Source organism: Ambystoma mexicanum, chromosome 1q (genome assembly GCF_040938575.1).
Source record: "Ambystoma mexicanum isolate Mex_15411 chromosome 1q, UKY_AmexF1_1, whole genome shotgun sequence".
Classification (NCBI taxonomy): Eukaryota; Metazoa; Chordata; class Amphibia; order Caudata; family Ambystomatidae; genus Ambystoma; species Ambystoma mexicanum.
Genome location: NC_090922.1, coordinates 496,946,321 through 496,968,400, shown reverse-complemented (window position 1 = coordinate 496,968,400; position 22,080 = coordinate 496,946,321). Strand labels below are relative to the sequence as shown.

At 43.4% G+C, this 22,080-nt stretch overlaps 1 protein-coding gene across 1 annotated transcript in view; it reads left to right on the top strand.

Annotated features, from left to right (window-relative positions):
- Positions 1-22,080, top strand: part of LOC138529508 (phospholipase A2 inhibitor and Ly6/PLAUR domain-containing protein-like) — a 144,453-nt gene that overhangs the window by 37,737 nt on the left and 84,636 nt on the right. Inside the window, exon 3 of the mRNA XM_069640837.1 lies at positions 21,365-21,514. Within this exon, the coding sequence (XP_069496938.1) occupies positions 21,365-21,514 (150 nt within the window). The remainder of the gene's footprint in view (positions 1-21,364; positions 21,515-22,080) is intronic.

Here is a 22,080-nt window from a genome sequence, read left to right as displayed (position 1 = left end):
CCCAGTGGGCCTCAGGAATTCTTTAAAATTTCAGATTGATGACTTTATCTGGAGGAGTGCGGATGTAAGGAACAACTCCCTTCACTGTGCCTGGTTCACTGTTAAAGGCATTCAGAAACTGGTCTAAGAGATTGTGGATGTCTTATTTAAGGTCTGGCGAAATATTGCTATGCATTAGATTGACCCCATCTATTTCTTCGGATAAAAGACTGGCCATTAAAACAGAAGGGAATTCAACCGGATCTTCTCTTCACTCTTTTAAAAGGTGGATATGATAGATTTGAGTTTTAGCTCATCTAGCTGTCTGTGAGACACAGTAATTGTAAGGACCAGTTTGTTTAATAACCACATACGATCCGTGCCAATGGGAAATATCTTATGCTCTGAGGTGGGAAGGAGCACTAATACCTTTTGTCCAATAGAGAAGGATCCAGTGACCGCCTTCTGTTCATAGTTGTATTTTTGTTGTTCTTGAGATTTTCTATGGTGAGAATGAACTATTGATCTAACTACTGCCATGTGTTCTTTTAACCGCTGGACAGTCTGAGATAGGGGTAATATGGCTTCTTCCCTTTCTTCCCACATTTCTCCTTACATATCGAGAACATCTCGGGGGTCACCTGCATAAAGAATATTGAAGGGTGAGAAGCCTAGAGATGCCTGTGGAGCTTTGTGTATGGCAAAGAAGGCCCAAGGTATCATGATGTCCCAATTACTCCCGTTGGCTTAAACCAACTTCTTATGGAAGCATTTTAACTTTTTGTGCTTCTAGTACATCAGTTTGTGGGTGATACACAGAAGTTCTGAGGATTTTGATCAGTATAACGTGTTTTAACTCAGCCATGAGCTGACTCATAAATGTAGTCCTCTGGTCAGTCAGGATTTATTTAGGGATACTTACCGAGATAAGAAAGGAATATGATGTATAAGTATCTGTTGCAAGGAGTAATTACACATAGGGAAGGCCTCTGGATAGCTTGTGGCATAGTCGACTATCACCAGAATATACAATTTTCCTAAATTAGAAGGTTGAAGGGGTCCTAAATGTCCATTCCTATCCTCAAAAAGGGCACAACAATTAAAGGAAGAGGTTATAAGGGAACTGGTGGGGACGTATGGTTGGCAGTTTTCTGACATAAGTTGCAAGTCAGTACAAAGTTTCTAATGTCAGCATATATTCCTGGAAAGTAAAACTGCCTCACTATTTGTCATTGAGTCTTGGCCACTCCCAAATGTCCTGTAGTGAGATGGGCATGTGCAATTTCTAAAACTATTCTCCTATGGCTTTGTGGAACACAATTTGGCAACAGGAAATTCCCTCAGGGCTGGTATCTCCTCGGTATAATAACCCATGTTTAATACAAAAATGGACCGTCATTGGTTCTCCCTCTTCCTCAGAGGTAGCTTTGAGGAATGCCTCCACTATCAAGTGGTTAATATGCTGTGTGAAGGCCAGGTCGGGAATTATTTGTTTCCTCCTCACCAGTTGGGGTCCTTAAAACCTTAAGGTTTGTTTCAGATGTTGGATCTGCTCTCCAAAACCCTACCCTGGGCCACCTTTTCCCATGCCTTGATGTATTAAGGTAGTTTGCCATTGTTTCCTATTATTATCATAACATACCCTCTATAATCTGAGTCTATTACCCCGGCCATCATTTCTAGGCCATATTTCCAGGCCAGACCTGATTTCGAGGTTAACCATAAGTATGCCCCGGGAGAAGGGGTTAATGCTAAGTCTGTACAAATAAGATGTCTTTCTCCACGTTCTAAGGTGGTTTCTCGACTGCTGGAGAGGTCAATACCTTTAGATTATTTAGTGGCCACCGAATGATCATTGGCCCATTCACTAAGTTTGGTCAATCTAAGGGTCCCCTTGTTTCATTCAACCAGGTCAGATCCCACCCTGACACCATATATAAGGGTGCAGAAGTAAAGCTCGGTTACAGAGGTGACATGGTTTTGGTTTAAGACTTTTATTTAAAGAAATTAGTAGGTTGGAAAACTGCCTCTCTGTCCTAAAGCTAAGTGGAAGTTCCCTGCCTCAAAGAAAACTAGTGAGAATGTCAGGTTATCAAACATAATGCCAGCCAGCTGTAGTGTCCTAAAAGAAAATATTTCTGACCCTAACACTAACAACTTAAACTAAGGTGCAAGGGTGTTGTGTTCTTCTGTTAGGTGGTAAAAAGTTCTTCACAAACATATAGTTCCCAATATCTGTGGTTGCTAATAAAGAAAACAAATGCACTCTTCAAGTGCTACAATGTTCCAGTCCCAGGGGGATGGCTCCCTTTCCCTGGGGTTCCGCTGGCTCTCCAAGCGATGTCAGACAATGTTCTCTGTGTCAGGGGAAATGTATCCCTTTTCCTGGCTTTCTCAGGTTTTCACAATGATGCAAAATAATGTTCTCTGCACCAGGGGAAACGTCTCCCTTTACATGACCTTCTCAGGCTTTCACAAAGATGAAAAACAATGTTCTTTACTTTCCTGTGTCCCACTCTTATGACTCACATAGAGGGTAGGTCTGGTTCACTCACCTGCCCGACACTACCAATGGGATCATGCACATCAGTATTTGAGGAAACCCTCCTTTTATTCTTCTGAGTCCCTAGCCTCTGGTTTTCTTCAATTTCCTTCATTCCACAGTTAACCTGGGTTCCTTTTCTACTCAGTACTGTGACTATGAAGATCTGTTATACCCAGGCTTTCATATGGTCCAAGACTCAGTTCCATATTCCGATTGCTTGGTTTAAAGTCCTGCCAAGCATACATTGTTTCTTTTCACTCTCTTTGTATCTTAGGGTGTCAGACCCACCTATCCCATTCTCTGTATGCATTCCCGGCTTCCCCGGACTTCCAGCACCTCTCTGGTCACTCACGTACCTGTTTGTTTGGTTTGTGTCAATGGCAGTGTTTCCCGAGCAGTGCTGTGTGCCTCCATGAGGCTCTGGTAGCATTCGGGTACTTCACTTGGGCTGCGGTGGTGCCGGAGGTTGCTGTTTTTCCCCAGGAGTATGATTTCTATCTCTGACACTTCCGGAGGCTTCAGAAGGCCCTGAGGTTCTGTTCGGCAGTAGCCGTGTAGTCCGTTCATCTTGGACTACCCACATGCTTTCTGCTTCCTCCATACATGGCGTCCTGTTCTGCATCGTTCCCTCTGCCAGACAGGCGTCTCTCGTGGTTCCTCTGGGGAGGATTGTTCTCTCTGGTTCGGCTTCCCTCTTCTATGTTGTATCAGCTCTGCCCAATCAGATCCTGAGAAAGAATAGACCGTTCACTCCAGTTCTCTAGATTGATCTTTATGTTTCCCCCTTTCTTCTTTTTCACAGTACTTATATTGTGGAGGTCTGACCAGCAAGTTTTGTTCTTTTGTGCCTTGGTACATTTTAAGGTATAAGGATGGTTTACCTTGCATAAGTACATGTTAGTACTCTCTGGTAGAGGGGTAGAAAAGATAGGCTTTAGGAATGAGGGAAGTTGTGAGATAGGGGAGAAATGCTGCATTATCTAGGGATGGTCGTCTCGAGTCCCATAATGGGTTCCCTGCCCCATGTGATCCACCTCCTGAGCACCACCCCAGAGGGACTATTGGATTGTGGCCGCACCATCCTGGCCTTATAGGAAAGGTCTCCCACTAGGGGAGAAGGGATGACATCTGAAGATATGTCACACTAGTCGGCATGGAATGGTATTTGTTAACAAAGGGGTTTGGCTTTTCAATGGAAGAAGTATGGGAGGACATGGTCATGTAAAGGGTAGATTTTGGAAGGGGAGGTGAGGAGAAAAGATGATTTTGGAGTGTGATTGATGGCCAGAATGCCTCTCACCAATGATGCTGAATTCAGAGATGACATAAGAAAGGTCAGTGTTCAGGAGTGGAGGAATACATGTGGAGTTCATTTGGCGCAGGCTAAATACTTTGAGTAAAAGGGTAAAGTGAGAACTGTGAGCAGGACAATGAGATAGTGCGGATGCATGATGAGAAAATGGGTGGTGCTCAAGGAGTAGAGTCATAACAACCAAAGTACAAGAAACCAGGTGACTAGTGACCAACCTAGAGGTTATAGCATCACTAGCATCCAAAGCTAAAGGTCTCAAGGTTAATTGTTACCAAAAGCGGAGATTAAGCTGTCTCTTGTGTAAGGAGCCAAGATTGACATGTGGATACAGAGAGCTCATAGTTTTGGCTATACACTTTTATTCAAAATAAAACGGGGATGGGAAATGCCTGGCTGTCCCTACCCTTTCCAAACCTCAACCAAAAACGAAGGGTCTGTCCCGTGTTAAGATGTCCAAAAGAAAATGTCCTGTTTCTGAAATCCTATCCTAGCCTCTACACTCTGCAAGTTAGTCTAACGTGATAAAGATGTTTGGGCTTGAAAGTGCACACATTTTCAAGATCAAATGTAACTCCAACACAAAAGTTCACAGTTCCACTGGGCAGATCCCTCCCCCAGATTTCTCTTCACCAACACAATGAATCAATAACACAACCAAAGTTCTTTATAGCCCAAGATGATAGCTCCCTCCTCTTGGCATCGCAGTTCTCTGCCGGGGAGCTGTCTCCCTTTCCCAGGTCTCTTTAAAACACTTAGAGACTCCATAGGTTATGAGTCTTCCTGGGGGCGGCGGTTCTCAGGTCAGCAAAACAACTTAGACTTGGCTTTGCCTGGTGCATTACCTTGCCAGGCCTTTCTCATGTGGCTTCTTTAGACACTTGAAAACGTGACTTTGCCTGGTATAATCTCTTCCCAGGGCTTTTCTTTTGTGGTTCCCTTTACACACTTGCAAACTAGACTTTGCCTAGTATACTCTTCTGCCAGGATTTTCCGCATATGATTCACTTTAAACACTTGCAAACTTGAGTTTGACTTGCATTCACCTTGTTGTATATTTAAGCATTAACTTGGTTATTCTTCTGAAGACACTGGGACTGAAATTCCCTTTCATTCACTTTTCTTGCTTACATCAGTCCTTGATAATGTTTCTGCAGCAGCTTGTGTCCCAGTTTCTCTTCTCAGGACAAACCAGCTTTGCTCTGCTTTCTCCAGCTCTTACACAGTAAATGGGTTGCAGTGTTCCAGCATCCTGCTTTTCTTTCTCTGGGTTGTTGGCCTCGCTTAGCTGCTCCCACATCCCTCGCGGCTGCCACCCTGCTGTGGAGCCCTTTTTCATGTTCAGGCAAATTCAGTACTGCTTCTCGGCTCCGACGACCATCGGGGAGACTTCCCTGTTCTTCCTGTTGTGGTTCTGAGACGGCGAACCAGCATCTGCAGTCTTCCTTCCTCCACCGCCCCCCTGGGCCGGCTGGCTCCTTGGCTGCTTTGTAGCATGGTTGTCCCTCGGTCCGCACCAAGAGGACAAAGCTTTCCAAGCAGCATTCCTGCTCTCCATTGTGTTTGGGATTTTTAAATGTCCCGGCAACTATCACAAGTTTGCAAACTCTGGAGCGTGGCATGTGCTTCTTGGACTCATTGATCTTCATTACTCTGTTCAGTCTCATTGTCCCAGTATTTCTATGCCTATGGTATTGATAGGCAGTTCTTGGTAGCTCACGCGTGGAGTATTTAAATAAAAATGTCATAAGTAGGTATTGTGGTCTATAGAAAGGGTGTAGCACAGTATGTACCAGACCATGCCATTTAGGCATGAGGATTGGAGGGAACATCCCTATTAGGGAAAATGGGGATACCATGTTTCGTTCGATGATGTCAACTTTTCCCCATGAGGGTCTCCTCCCCCCCATGTGATCCTCCCTCGTATAGCTGCCCCCAGAGTCAGGATCATGTAGTGGCTGCCATCCCCAGGCCACATGAGGAGAGACAACCCTTGGGCAAGAAACGATGACATCATCAGAATCAACACATTAGCAACAAGTGTAGGTAACTGAGTGACTACCGACCACAACCACTGATAAGCGTTGCTAGCAAACAAAGGTGCAATTGACAGAGTCATTTGTGAATAAATCAGGTTAATGGGTCACTGCCAATCAAAAGTACAGATCACACGGTTAATAGAAACCAACATACAGGTCAGAGGCTCATTGGAGGACTAATACTCCGTTTAGGGGGATTAGCAAACACAGTACATGTTACAGTGTCACAAGAGACCAAATATACAGGCTACCTGGTCACTAGTGATAAAAAGGTACTGGTTACAATCACAATACCGTTTAAGGGTGTCTAATTACTAAAGGTGTAGGGGACACCAGTGAACATGGTCACTGGGTGACAACGTACAGGCTATATGTTACCCTTTCATTTGCAATCAAAGTGCAGGTTGTTAGGAAAGATTTCTTAATTGTAGCTAATTTTCCTTCCATGTGGCAACCCCTAAACTTTTTGATGTTGTTTTAACCCTGATCTACACTTTTCCAGAGAAGCGCAGCCTTCCGCCGCACTCCTCTGGGCTTTCGCTCCATTGTTACGGGGAAACTGACATGCCCTTAAGACAGTCAGTACCGGGAAACGTTGTTTTCCGTAGTTCTTTTCGCATGTTGCAGCTTTCGCGCAACATGACACAAGAGTGCACCGTAACTTACATTACCACGCTCTTGGGTCTCTAGTCATTCTACAGGCCCTAGACACTCTCTTTGGATTGTTAACGAATGGTGCAAGTGAATCACGGACGGGACTGGTGGCAGCGATCGTTTCTTTGTGTTTTGAGCTTCTTTTGGCTTTTTAAGCATGTTTCTCGCGCTTAGCCCAAAATGGTGGCCTGGCTCCCAAAATGGCCAGACCACGAGGCTCTTTGTCCTGCCCGCTGACCGTCTTGCCCCCTTCACCTTCCCCAGGTCGAGCCGACCCGGGGCCTTCCTTATTTGGACATGTACTTTTCCGCAAAACACAGATGCTTTCGCGGGCTTCTACAGGGCTTGTGTGCGCCTCCAGGATGTGGGCTGGGATGTCTGGTCCCAATACACATCCTGGGTGCCAGAGAGTCTAGTGTGTCTTGAATGCCTGGGACCACCGTGGTCCATGATAGGTCCACGTATGGTGTGAGTGTTTTGTGAGCAGATCTCCCATTGGGTCCTCTCCGTTTTGGCGCGAAGGGAACTCTGGATAAGAGGAGGCTAGAAACACCACTACCATGTCGATCTCCTGAGTTCTCACGACCGACGGTTACAGCAGCCAAGTATCCTGCAACTAAGAGGCTGCACCGAGGAATCGCTGGTGACCCGCTGAAGGACTGCTCCTCTGCACTGCAGTCGCCCTGTGAAACCATTCTGCCTCTGATCGAACGAGAAGGCCTGTACTGATACTTCGACCCTTTGGAATAGTGGGAACAACTATTCTCGGCATCTCCTGCACGTAAGCCTTCGGAAGCATCTCTGGGCCATCCAATGGACTGACCAGCTTACCCAGGAGTCTTGCTCTGTAACCGCCGTCAGGTTGCTGCTGTATTCCGAGTCCTTGACACTCTCACACGATTCTTACACTTGGCATTCCCAGGTCTGAAGTGAGAAGTGTACATTGGGCTGAAATACACACAGCCGCTTCGTTGCCCTGCTGTGGTAACAATCTGTGCAGGTTCACTGCGTTTGGGACATCCTCAACTCTAACTTCTGCTGCCGCAGAATCTACACGACGCCGAGACGTCCCCTGCTCGTATCTGAACCTGTCAGCACTGAAACTGACGCGGAGAAGCCTGGGTCTGCCTGCATCGGGGACCGGTGAGTAGCAACGCAAGGAACTGGTCGCCCTCCTGCAGTAGCCCGTAGCTTTTCCTCGCTGAGTTAAATAGCACACCTTTTTCGCACTCGCGCTCTGCTTCTGCCCGCAAGTGGAGGCCGCGCTTGAGTAGCGGAGATCTGTTCGCCCTCCTTTGTTCACCACTCTGAACTGCCTGACTTCCTTGAAGAGACTCCCCTTGGCCCATCGGCACCAGCGTGTGCAGGTACCTTTGAGCACAAGGCTCCACTCTTCGTAGGGCTCGGACTTCCTTCTAGTTAGGTGGCCTCTGAAGGCGAACTGGGTCTAAACGATTACTTGCACTGCCTGTTTTCGTCCCCATCTAGGTGGTCTGCATATTTCGTGCTTCTAACTCTTTAGACCCTTCGGTAATCGTATATATATTGTATTTGATTGTGATGTGTTGGTTTACTTGAGTTTTATCGTGATTCTTTACTATGGTCAATGTTACAAAGGCCTTGTAATAAATGTGTCTATATTTTTAATATAACACCTGCTTGGAGTAATTTGTAAGCGCTCTTGCTTTGTGTGCTCATTGCGGGCTTTCAGTCACCCTCACCCCTCTTGAGACCTAGTCTTGACCGCCGCAATCGCTACCTTGATTGGTCTAGCTTGTCCAGAGGTTACCCTGTTCCAAGAAACTAGGCTGGCCTTCTGAACCTCTGCCCCTCCAGGACAGAGTTCAGAAATCCATCTTAACACAGGTTTCCGGGAAACTAGAGACCAAAATATATGTAACAGAGTCACCAGCAGCAAAATCTAGAAGTTGCAGGGCCACCAGCAACCAAAGTACATTTTACCAGGTCACTTAGCTAGACACTTGTGATGACATGAAGGGTCACTGATAGCAAAAGGACCTTTTTGTTTTTTAGTAATATGTTGTATGCAGTATGACTTACAATAGTGGTAACTCAGTACCTCCTCTTCCTGTATTTGCATCCCTACAGACCTCAGTGCAATCATAACCCTAGGACTTGATCCACAAAATGTTGACTCCCAAATATTCAGCACAACATATATCTGTGCATCTATGCATGGGATTTATTAAGCACACACCAAACTGGGAACCAACAGATTGCTGTAAATAAGGGACACACCGAGGATATATTATGAAGGGTGCTGGTAATCTGCACAGCCGTGCTGAAGTTTATTTGAGAGTGAGAGCAATGAAAGTTGAGCTCCCCCCCCACCCACCGCCACACACAGTAGCAGCCACAAGACTACAGAGAGTCACTGTAGCAGATGTTTTGCTGTTGGCGTCCTGAAAACCATTCAGGTCACTCTGCATCAGTTGAGTGGGCGTTGTTGTGCTTTGGGGTCTCTTTCACACTGTGCTTCTGTCAAACCAGGAACACAAGACTCCTCCACCAGGTGGCCCCTTATCTATTTTATATTCACTCTGGTGCACTATTTATGATGTTGTGGTAGGCATGTAGTGCAGTTGCAATATGCATACAATGGTGTTCATCGTAGAGTTGTTTTGCTAGTTTCTTAAAAGAGTGATTCACAGGTACTACACCTCGAATCTCTACTGATTTGTGGATGGTGACTCATACCCAGATTTTTAAAACATGACTCTCTCCAATGTTTTTCTTAATCCCAAATTCACTGCAGCAAAATCAGGAAATGGAAGCTCAGCTCTGAGACGTTCATTTGCAGGCAGTAACACTGAATATGTAGGACTCTGATGCTGCCTCTAACACTAGAGGATATTAATTATCACCAGCTTACCTACTAGTGATTGGAACTTGGATCTGAATGCAGAATCCAAGTTCCAGATTGTGTGGGCCCACAGCCAAGTGCACTGGACATGATGGTCATGGTTCAAGAACCAGTCAGCATTCAAGAGTCATTTCTGGCGATTGCCCCCACCAGAGCATCTGCCATTACAACTAAGGATATGGAGATGAAAATAGAAGACCTCTCTCATTGGTGTTGCAGTCAGTAAAGGTGTAGTGCAGAGTAGACCATAGATTTTATGTGCGTGGAATTTCATTTTAAGGATCCCCTGAAACAGTGCTCTGACCTACTACAGCAATATATGTGATGAGGTTGCAGTGATGAGTAGCAGCCTGGCTCTTGGTTGTCGTTCACGCATTACTTGTGCTAGCCCTTTACACATTAAACTATGTTTTGGATTGCAATAGTCTTGTAAGGTTGAATTTAAGGCGCACATCTCTCTTATTGTGATGGACCATCTTTTTGACATTGCTGATGAATCTCTCCGCAATTTCTTTTGCATGGCCCCAAAGAGGTGTATTTTTGTTTGTTTGGGAGTAGTTCCCTGTATTTGACAAAACCATGCAAGGGACTAGGGGACTGATTTATTCTGCGCTTAAATACCATGCATTATCGTACTGTATTTTTTAACTTTGAGGACCACAGTGAGTCACATTTCTGTTTTTTAATAGGCATACTCCATGAAGTGTCTGTCAGCATCTTCAACTATTTCAGAAAGTTTTTTCATGTACCTTTGTGAATGCCTTGAGAACGTATTGCTCCATAGCCACAGAATAGTTTCTTGTTTGATGAAAATGTCTACAACATTACTTCGCTATCAGTTTGCAAACCTCAGTGACTGTGGGATCCATCCTCGTGTGCTCAGCATTCCTCTCTGGCACCTGCCTTTATTACTGGGGTCTTTGGAGGATGCCTGAACACCAAGTCCACAGGAATATATTCTTTACCCATGTTTTGAGTTATTGGGTATTCATATTCAAATAGCCTCACTACCTAGTGCTCAGATCTTGGAAAGCATGTTTGAGTTTAAATTGCCATATATTGAATACAGACCATGTTGGTCCATACCAGTGGTAAATGGTTTGTGATACAACATGCTATGGTATTGCATGTGTACATGCATGCACACGCACCTTCAGGCTTTGTCCAGGCATCTAGAGTAAGGCCTACCCAAGGGAATTAAGCTTCGATTGATGTGTGAAACAATTCTCTTGGTAATGTCTCACCTTATAATGAGTTAGGAGTGTCCCTAAGCCAACTGGATGAGCACTGACTATGAGATTGGTGCACAGCACAATGCCAAAGTATGGCATGGGTTCTGTCAAAATTACATTGTATTTGATCATGATAGCCGTCACTTTTAAATCTGCAGACCAGTGAAACTGTCATCCTTACTTCATTCTTTCAGTGATGTGCTGGTGATTATACAATATCTATGGCATCTGATATGATAGATGCCAGTCTCCAAAAGTGACCTTACGTCACCATCATCAGTGGAGATGGGTTTGTTGCATGCACCTCTCTGGGCTAGTCAGCATTTATTTGCTGCAGAACCTGTGGCCAAACAATAGTTGTAACTCACTTTTATTGTGTTCACATTTGAAAGGTGTCAACCTGAGACTTGCATCCATCAACTCAATGCTTTGCAACCTTCACTGAAGTCTGCCGGATGCTGTTCCTGGAACTCACCACATACCAAGAAGTTGCTGTTTTATTTTTAGCAGTTGTCAACATGCGTGACGGATGACCTCAAGACATATTTCAGAAGCCGACTAAATTCGGATGCACTTACACTGGCAGATTCCCATCAGTGTTGAGAATGTTGTGATACACTCTCACCGACAATCTAGCTCCATTTGATAGTATCCCTTGTTTACTGACTACTTTTGAAAGCCACGCGCCTGCACCTGAAAAATAGTCACGTCTATTTGTCCATTTGGAATTATATTTTTGAAAGGAATTTCTTCGGAAACATAGGGAATGGGTTGTTTGTAAATGACATTTGTGTTCATCCTTTGGTTGTACATGTTTACGTTTAGGATATTTTCTGTTTTGTTGAGCTGCATATTCAACAAGACATTGATATGTTAAATTATTGGAACACCACACAGTTTTCCTTGACCTTAAGAAAATGCCATGCACTTTCTACCACCTCGTGCTTGGTTGTCAGAAAGTTGAACAACGCAGTTCTCATTTTATGCTTTACAATTCATACAAGAAGACTGCTCCCAGCCTTGTTGTTCTTTGGCATGTTGATTTCACCAACTAGTAGTCTTTTGCCACATGGTGTGGTAAATATTCCTATGTTCTTGATGATGACTCTCACTGCCCACATAAACAGCTGCCCGTCAGATGGGGACACAGTAGGTTTCACCCACCTGGGTCTGTAGGCTGGTGCCCGTCATTTTGAGCATTGTACCCTTGCCATTAAAAAAATGTGGTCATCGTCAAAATAAGTGTATTCGAATAACAGTTCCTCTGACTGTTCATCTTATGAGCAAGGTAAAATCACAATAGAAGTTAAGAAAAATAATACAATAAGACTTACAATTCATCATCATCATAATCGATACGCATAATTTAAGAACTGTTCAAGGCTAAAAATAATCAGTGGATCACCAGTAGCCATGTAAACCTTACACACCAGTCTATAATCCAACAAATGTAGGTTTCTTGACATGGTTACTATGAATCTTTGTCTCGCTTTTTTATATAAAGAACAAAAAACTAAAACATGTACGTGGTTTCAGCGTGAGGCTCCACCACATTCTTAAATAAACATGTGTTCATTTACTAGTTTATCACCGTTATTATGTGCAGGGAACGTGATCAAATTGGGTTCTTGTGTTGAGCTTTCTTAATGTACTTTTCTGATATAGTGCTCTTGTAACAAATCCTCACAATATATGGATATGTCTTCCTTCAACACACGTTTATCTAGTTTGGAGACACCATGGTGATTCCAGTGCATCCTCTCTAAGCCGAAAGATGTTCAGAAGTTCCTTATGAAGCATAGTCAACTTGTTTCTTTTATGTCGGCCATCTTTAAGGCATCTTCTATAAGAAGCTGAGTATGTTTTGCCTGTGGTTTTTACCAAACTGATAACCACTGAAATGCTGGTGATGTTTCCAACATAGCCTCGATTGGTTGCATTTGAAGCTCTAAATATAGAAGTTAGTTTGCCACTGTTTTCCTCACTCCTGAAATGCATTTCAGATATTCACACTCAGTTTTAATGTCAGTCATTTTTTTAATTGACCAAACACCTGCTCCATAACGTGCTTGCCCACAGGTTGTTCTTTATATTCTTTCAAGGCAGGGATTAAAATGTTCCTTTCATAATTAGCCATAAAACATCTAATTTCTGCACTGGTTTGCGACAGGCATGGTGACAGATTCTTGGCATGTGTCGACCATAAATACATTTGTTAATAAAGCAAATGGCCAGTATGGTTTGCTCAATGTGGAATTTTGGGGACGGCTTACATTTCTGTTTCCCAAAGAGCATAATCTTTGATTTAACCACATGTTCCACCCTGAAAGAGACACACCCGTTTAACAACTTTTGAAAGGCTATTGATAATCTTCCAATTAGACATGGCACATCTGATGTCAATGATCTTAAAAAGTCTGAAAGGGCATTTAAGTATAAATTAAGTATCATTAGGACTGTTACACAGCCTTGCTGAACACCAGCATATATGCCAAAATATTCGGTTCTGCTGCACAAAATGTGATAAAGAACAGCGGCAGTTGTGTAGGCCTATAGCTGTATTATTATACTTAAATGGATTCTATCTATTTTTAGGGATTTCAGATTAGCCATAACAGGGACCTATCCACTGTATCAAATGAAGTGGATAGGTCCATACAAGCCAAGTAAAGAGTTGTCCTCTTACATTCCATGTATTTCCCAATAGCATAGACACATTCAAGCATTGTTCTTTGAGGCTTAAAACCCTAGTTGCATATCTGATAACATACCACCATCTTCAGCCCATAAACGCAACTAGTTCAGCACAAATTTTCCGAGTAATTTAAGGGAGACATAGCTCAAGGAAATTGGTCTACAACATTCATAACTTGATCGGTCTCCATTCTTAAAGATTGGAACCATAGCACTAGATAGCCAAGAGGCGGGAAGTACACGCTGCCTTGAAATCGATTTAAACAGATTTGTTAGTTTATATACATCACCATGGGACAACAGCAGGACCAGGCGATTTATTCCATGCTAGCTTCTTTAAAAGAAAAACTTCTTTTGTTATTGGATGTATTTCATTAATAAGAGATTGCGCACAGGGAGTGAATCCGTGACTAACAGATTGACTTTAAATGTTCATGATGGGTGTTATTGTATTTATTTAATTAATTAGAGATGGTGTACAGGGAGTAAATCTATGACTAACAGATTGACTCTCAAAGTTCGTGATGGGTGCCTTATATATATATATATATATATATATATTTATATATATATATATTGCTATAATAGGCAAACCATTCCAAACCTGTAACGTTAGATTCAAATGGAGTGTTGGTGGATACCTAAACACTCCTTTCATTACCAATTTCAGAATTATTTCAACTCTCTATTGCTATATGTCTCCTTTAATTACTTCCATGTCTTTGATTGATATTGTCTCTTAGTTATTTCTTGATTTTGTTTAAATAATCTCCAAGTGTCCATTATTTCCTGCCAAGTAGTTGCAATGGAAATGAAAGTTAGAAGCAAACTCTGTTTAGCGTTCCTTCATCCATAATCAAACCTGTTTTTAGTCGTTTTATATATGGAACACTTTAAGGACTTAGCTGTCAAGCAATTATTAATTATTTCATTTGTCAAAGGAATGTATCACCATTACTGGTTCAATAACCCATATATATATATGTAAAGAAGTCTGCGACTTGTCACACACCTCAATCCACTTTAAACCTTGTTTAACATAGTTGTTGTTATCATTGGTGAAATTCCAAGTATTACTGATTCTTCTGTGTCTTTTTTATGTCCAATATGTCCACATTTGGTGATGTGATCCCCAATGAAAAAAAGGATGTGTTCAGTGATGTAATGCTCTCTGTCTCTCTCCTTGTACATATATTTTTCTGAATCACTTTCTGGACCAGAAGCACAGATGTCATAGAGAAATGACGGGCGCTCATTGCAATGGACAAATGACGGGCGCTTATTGCAATGGACAAAACATAGTTAATAATCTAGTAATTCAATTGAAAGGATTATGTTATTAAAAAATCATAATGTTATTAAAAAATGAAAAAAATACATATTATATTAAATAATATTTGTAAGTTGTCTCAGAGTTCATGTTTCTAGATCACGAAAAACATAACAATTTTGGAAAGGGATTCAAACAAGAAAAAACATAAACGTAGTAAAATTGGAAGACATTGACAGAAACGAATGTAGTGGAAAACACACAAATCTTGGAGGAAGTTCCAACTATAATCCATAAAGGTTTAATTTTTTCCTGTCTCAGTGCATTTTTGGATACTTTTATTTGGAACAAATTCTGCAAATGCTGTATTCTCCTTCAGGCCGATTGAATACAAAGTCCTGACTCATCCTGCTCCCTTTAAAAATAGACCTTGTAGATCAGTCCTATGGAATGAATTGCTTCAACTCTGAGCTTTTTAAATACTAATAGTATATTGTGTATCAAAATCATGGTATGCAGCTTGGCACGAGCAATGAAGGTTTCTCCAATCAGTATGTCACTATGATACTGTGCTTATCTAGCCATGCTTATTTATTGGGCATGGATACCTTATCTAGCCCATCGATCTACTTGTAAGAATCTTTCTTAGTTGCTGTTGATCTCCGTGGACTGAGTACCTATTTTTTCCACGGAATATGCATGGAAACTGTTATCCACGAATAAAGGTCAATAGGGTGGTTACTGTTTTTATTGCACTCCTTCTCAATGAAGTATATTAGAACCAGAAATATGCATGCCTAAAATTACTAAAAATACTGGTCTAGTTGTTTGAGGATAGCTTCCCATACTGCAGCGTTTGAAACTTAAAGAAGACAGGGCCAGTTTCTGATCCAGAAGTTTACTTGACCTTAGTCAAGGTCTTTTTTTTCTACGTAGCATTCATTCTTTCGATTTGTCCTCCCCCACAGATGAGTCAGTTTACGGGTGATGGGCCGCTGTGCAACTAAAACAAAACCTCCATCCAAATATCTATTAAAATGTACACAATGTAGCACTATTTCGGGTTCCACCAGGCCTTAGTTTCTGGCAATGCTAAACATGTTAACCAGTGAAACCATTTCTTTCAGTAGATGTCTTCATTGGCCACAGGGGGGAACATTATTTAAATGATGTCCTGCTCGATTGAAACATTAGTAAATGTGTCAATGCAGGATTAGCTTCCTCAGCACTGTTGCAAATATGTAAACAATTCACCCAGTAACTGTCATGATTTGCTAAATGTCTATAGATCATAGTCAATTTTGGGGGAAGAAGGACTCAGCCATCCATTTGGTCTAGCGTATATCTTGACTTTGTTTCTCTGTAGGTGTCAAAAGGGTCAGCTACTGCAATCACCTTAGAGGAAAATTAATGTTTCATGCTTGTCAGAGTACTTCTCTCGATGGGACTCCAGCTGGTTTTCCAACCACCTGATGCCTTGTTCCAATTTGTGTGCCAGTGCATGGGTTTCTGATTTTTGAATGGGGATGGCTATTAAACAGTAATCTGTATTTGCTCTCATTATGTCAATATTAATGTTAATGTTAAAGTCTATTTATACTGCACACTGTCACCACCTGACGTTCTGGTGGCTCTGAAAGGCAAGAGGGTAGGGAAAATTGGTAGGACAGAGAGCAAGAAAGAGCAAGAGAGCTGTGATGTGCTGGCGGCAGTTTCAGTTCCGTTTACACCATTTGCCGAGGTTACGTGTTTTTTTAAGTTGGTAGCCTTCCTGTGCTGTTGTGCGATGTTATGTGTGGTTTGTTTTGTTGTTGCGGTGTAGTGAAGTGCGTGCGGTTTGTTGTGCTTTAGAGGTATGGTTGGGTTTAGTTCAGGGTTTGAGAGGTGTATGCAGAGGGATGAGTTTTTTTATTAGTGTTGGTTACTATCCAGATGGGACGCATAATTATATCTTCAATTCCGTCCAGATTTGGCGCAAGCTAATATTCACATTCTTGTCCAGATGTGACGTAAGCTAATATTCACAATTCCATTTAAGTGTGACGCAAGCTAACATTCAAATTTTTGTCTAGATGTGACACAAGCTAATAATCACAACTCTGTTTAATGAGACACAAGCTAACATACTAATTTCTGTCTAGATGTGACGAAAGGTAATATTCACAATTCCATTTAAGTGTGACACAAGCTAACATTAAAATTTCTGTCTAGATGTGACGCAAGCTAATAATCAGAACTTTGTTTAGATGATACACAAGCTAACATGCTCATTTCTGTCTAGATGTGACATATGCTAATATTCACAATTCCATCTAGGTGTGTTGCATGCTGACATTAACGTTTCTGTCTAGATGTGACGCAAGCTAATAATCACATTTCAGTCTGTACCAGCTAGCACAGTTAGAGTACAGTCCACCTAGATGTGAGATATCGCTAACTAACTGTTCTTGTAGATGTGATACATAGCTAGGCAACACAGTTCACAACTCAGTGAGAGTATATGGGGCAACAATTGCTAAATAGAAATGGGTATATGCAGGTGACAAACTGGCTGACTAACACAATTGGCATGATGCAAAGTGTGGTTACCATACACAACAAGACTGGTTTCAGGATGGATACACCGCACAAGTGAGGTAAATGCTGACTATGGCTGACAGGCATTGGTAGCTTGAGTGCCTGGGCGAGCACGATAATTAGGTGATGCGACCGGTGGGTAGTTAAGGGAGTTATCCAGAATGGTTATGACCACTAAACCATCACAGGCCACAAGCATCAGACTAAAATCCGCTAGTAACTAGAACAGCATGGTAGCCCAAAGAGGAGCAGAAATGGTTGTTCTCTCTGCCTGGACCAGATATGAGATATTGCCAATTCACACAGTTAGAACACAGTTCACCTAGATATGAGAGGTGGCTTAGCTACACCGTTCACCTGGATGTGGGAGCCTAATACAGTGTATCTGTATGCAAGCCTTAGGGCCATAGTGAACTAAGTAAGAGAAGTGGGGCAGTTTAGTGGTGTGCAGTGATTGCTGCACCCCCTGTTCGCATCACACTTACCTTGTCAGTCGCTACTGGTTGACAGCTGCCAGCTTCTTGCTTGCCCAGCTGACACCGGCAGACATGATCTGAAGCTGCTTTTGCAGGAGCTGTCCTTTGCCTCAGCGTCCTTCGCCAAGGGTGCTGCACAGGCAGTGGGGCTACACTGGGAGCTGTACTAGTGAAGAGGTTGGCAGCAAAGGGAGGTAAACGAAAGAAGCAGGAAAGAGAAGAAACAGGGCAGGAGGGGGAGAAAGAGTGCAGGGGTGTATAAAATGCAAAGAAACAACCAGTAAAGAAGGATGAAAGGATGGGGAGAGGGGACACAAGGGAAGGGGGTCACTACCACTCACCTGCATCACCCAGATGAAGTGGAGTGCAGGTGCGCCTGCAGGAAGACAAACCCCTGCAGAGGCGAGGTTGGCGCCAATGGGGGGGGGGGGTGAAAGAAACAGGAGAGAGAAGAAACAGAACAGGAGGGGGAAAAAGAGCACAGGGGCATGAAAAATGAAAAGAAACCACCAGGAAAGAAGGATGAAAGAATGGGGGAGAGCGAACACAAGGGAAGGGTGTCACCACAGCTCACCTGCAACTCCCAGATGAAGTGGAGTGCAGATGGGCCTGCAGGAAGCTAGACCCTCGCAGAGGCAAGTTAGGCTGCAATGGGGGGGAGGTGGAAAACGAAAGAAACAGGAGGGAGAAGAAACAGGACAGAAGGGGGAGAAAGAATGCAGGGGCATGAACAATGCAATGAAACAACCAGGAAAGAAGGATGAAAGAATGAGGGAGACAGGACACAAGGGAATGGGCTCACTGCCGCTCACCTGCAACTCGCAGATGAATTGGAGTGCAGGTGGGCCTGCAGGAAGCCAGACCCTTGCAGAGCTGAGGTCAGCAGCAAATGGGGTTCAGGGGTGGGTGAAAGAAACACGAGAGAGAAAGAAAGAAAAAACAGGATAAGAGGGGGCGAAGGAGCACAGGGGTGTGAAAAATGCAAAGAAACAACCAGGAAAGAAGGGTGTTAGAATGGGGGAGAGGGCACACAAGGGAAGGGGGTCACTGCCGCTCACCTGCAACTCCCAGTTGAATTGGGTTGCTGGTGGGCCTGCAGGAAGCCAGACCCTCGCAGAGGCGAGGTCGGCAACCAATGGGGAGCGGGAGGAAAACGAAAGAAACAGGAGAGAGAAGACATGGGACAGGAGGGGAGAAAGAGAGCAGGGGTGCGAAAAATGCTAACAACTAGGAAAGAAGGATGAAAGAATGGGGCAGAAGGGACACAAGGGAAGGGGGTCACTGCCGCTCACCTGCAACATTCCTGCTTATCATGCCCCAACCCTGTTGTGGCTTCACTTAACATGTCTCTTTATACAGCCCTGTATGAATGCCTTGGCAATGTTGCAATCTTGCTGAGTGACTAAGTCACTTCTTTCACTTTGAAGGTTGGGATGTCAGGTGCTACCAGTTATTCATCTCTGGTGATGAAGGCGTGTATTATCTGCTTCTCTAGAGGAAATGGGAGTGTAAACTCCTACTCCCTCCGAAATACTAATTGTAAAATGGCATGGGTGATGGTTAACTGTTACCAAATGTAGACCAAATGTACCATTGCCATCAGGGCAAATGTTATCGCTTACCCACAGAACAAGCTCACAGACCCAGGAATCATTCCTGGAATGGCCTGTGGCTCAATGTCACTGATCAACCAAGGATATGTGTACCACTCCCAAATTTTCTGGGAGTTTTGTTACAACCCCAACCCCTCTCTTCTGTTTCGTCATGGAACAAACAATGTGTCCCTCTCAATATTTGGGTTACCCTTTTGTCACCTGCTCACATGTTCATCAGACCCCTGGATGCACGGTTGGATCAGCTGCAAATGGGATACTAGCCAACTAGCACAAATAATATATCGAGTTCACCCAGTGCCACACTCTTTCCGAATTCCCATACTCAGGTATTGGCATGGGCCTTGATGGGACTCTGAAACCCCACCTGGCGGGGGTTTCACTGTGGAGGGCTACACTCCCTGTCAAGCTCCTCTGTCTTTCAGCTTCCACTACGACGAAGGGCTGTCTAAATGACAAACTCTGCATTCAGACCTTTTTCAAAAGTTCGTTTGCAATCACTCCAGCCAATACGGCGTCACGTGACCCCTGAATCCCAGGCCACTGGAAACAGAGATCTGAATAGGGGAGCAGGTAATTCAGATCACCCTTCATAGACATGTGCTGACAGTACTCACGTGACAACCAAAATGTATGCCGCAAGCTTCAACACAGTCTGCCATCTCACAACAGGCCACCCTGTATAAACCCTCAAACATGAGGATTTGAAGAGTTGTATAGTAGTCTGCAAACAATTGTAGATTGAAGGAAGCCAGGAAAGATATAACCCTCTTCAAGGAATTCTCGTTTTTCCAGTTCCAAATTGTTGCTATGGGAACCAGTGGGCATTATATGTACGGGGCATATTTAATTTGATTCGTGTTGCAGCTGGAACCGCTCACTGGTGTTAAATACTAATGCTTTTAGCTAGAGCGTTGTGTCTAACCACTGCAACGTCCCTTGCTTGATGTCCTGTCTGTATGTAAGGAAATGCCCAAGAACACAACTGCTGCAAATGCAACCAATAGAAACGCTTTGCAACTGGCAACCTAGAGCTTTCACCAGTCTTGAACAGTGGCACAGCACGTGATATCTTAAGGGAACTGTATGAAATGACCGAAAAAAAAAGATCTGACTTTACAAAAAGTCCGAAAAATACATACTACCAAAGGTTCGAACACCAAATGTTCGAACCTTTGGTGGCATGCATTTTAGGTTTGTAAAAAAAAAACTGCAGGGTCTGGGAGGTTGTCCACCGCAACACCCCGCTCACTATACTGTTCAGTGCTGTGTCCCTGCGGCGCCAGTTCCCTTTCACTTCGGAAGTGAAAGGGAACTGGTGCCGCAGGGACACAGCGCGTCTTCAAAGGTTAGTAGGGTGGGGGTATTTTGGGGGTGTGGGAGTGGGTGGCTGTGTGTTGTGGGTGTGTTGTGGGTGTGGGTGGGTGTGTGGGTTTGTAATGTATGCACGCATGGGAAATGTACGAACCTTGTGTTTCGTACATTTGTCATGCAATCTTTTCGGTCACAGACTTTTCCGCAATAGAAAAATCACGCAGATCCATCTTAAGGGGTCTGAATAGTGATCTGGGCCCAAATGGGTCCGTCATTTAAGCAATACTTTGCTAGTGGGTGGGTTGGTGGAGCTTACGAGATTGTGATTATGAAATCGAAGCTGTGTTGCACAGACTCATTGTTTGTTAAAAGAAGAGACAACAAGGATGATATGTTGGCAAAATGTGCCTGGCGGATCAGGGGGCTGACCTATAGAGCAATAAAGAGGATATGTAAGAGGCAGATGCATCTGAAACCGATGAGCACTGGGGAGGTATCAGATAAGTGTTGTGCTTTGCGTTTCTCACATTCTAGCATTATCCCTATAAGCCATTCTCCCCAAAATGTTAACTGGACTGCTCAAGTTACTCATGTCCATGTATTTTGAGAAAGAGACACCTGGGTGTTCAGCCCCACTCATTGGCAAGGGTTGAGCAATGGCCATTGGTCTGCAAGCGTTTAACAGTCACCTAAGAAATGTTGTTAGATAGGGGGGAGGGACTGTGTCTCTTCATATGAAGTTGTTTGAACTTGTAATGTTCTTTGTGTTTTCTTACAGAGACCCAAAAAATTGGAATGGCCTTCAAGGGTTGCAAAGACAACACATTCAAGAGTTATTATCTCAGCAAGACCGCCACACCAACTGCCTTTGAACGGGCAATGCAAGTGCGCTGCAGATATGAAGGCTGCAACTCTGGCAATATTGAGTGTAAGTTGCTCTAATTTCCTTGAATCTGTATTTTCTCTCATCTCCACTCTGCTCCTTTCCTTTCACCCTTTCCCTTGTCCATATTCCTTCACCTTCTCTTCCTTTCCTCCTGCCTTCATGCTCCTCTCTTCACGCCACCTCTCTGTCATCTCCACCTTAGTAGCTCCCCTGAACCTTGAATTGCTCTCTTTTCTTCCTTCACCTAGCATTTTCCATTCCATGTTTGCCACTTCACATTCCTTACTTCACCTTCCTCTTTGCATTCTCATCTATTCATCCTCCAGCGCTGTCCACCCCCCATTTTGCTTCCTCTTCCACCTCCTCTCACCCCCTTTGGACTCCTGTTTTATCCACCTCTACATCTGTATTCTCTGTTCATACTCCTCTGATCATCCTCCTTTCTAAATAATCTCCCTTAAATTATTCTCCTACTGTTTATTTGGGGAAACGATTAATTATTATTATTTTTATTCTATTACTTGTGTATAATCAAAGGAAAAATGATTTTTACAAGAAGTTGATAGTTACAGTAAATGAAAATCAAAAGAAAATCAAAAGAAGAAGAA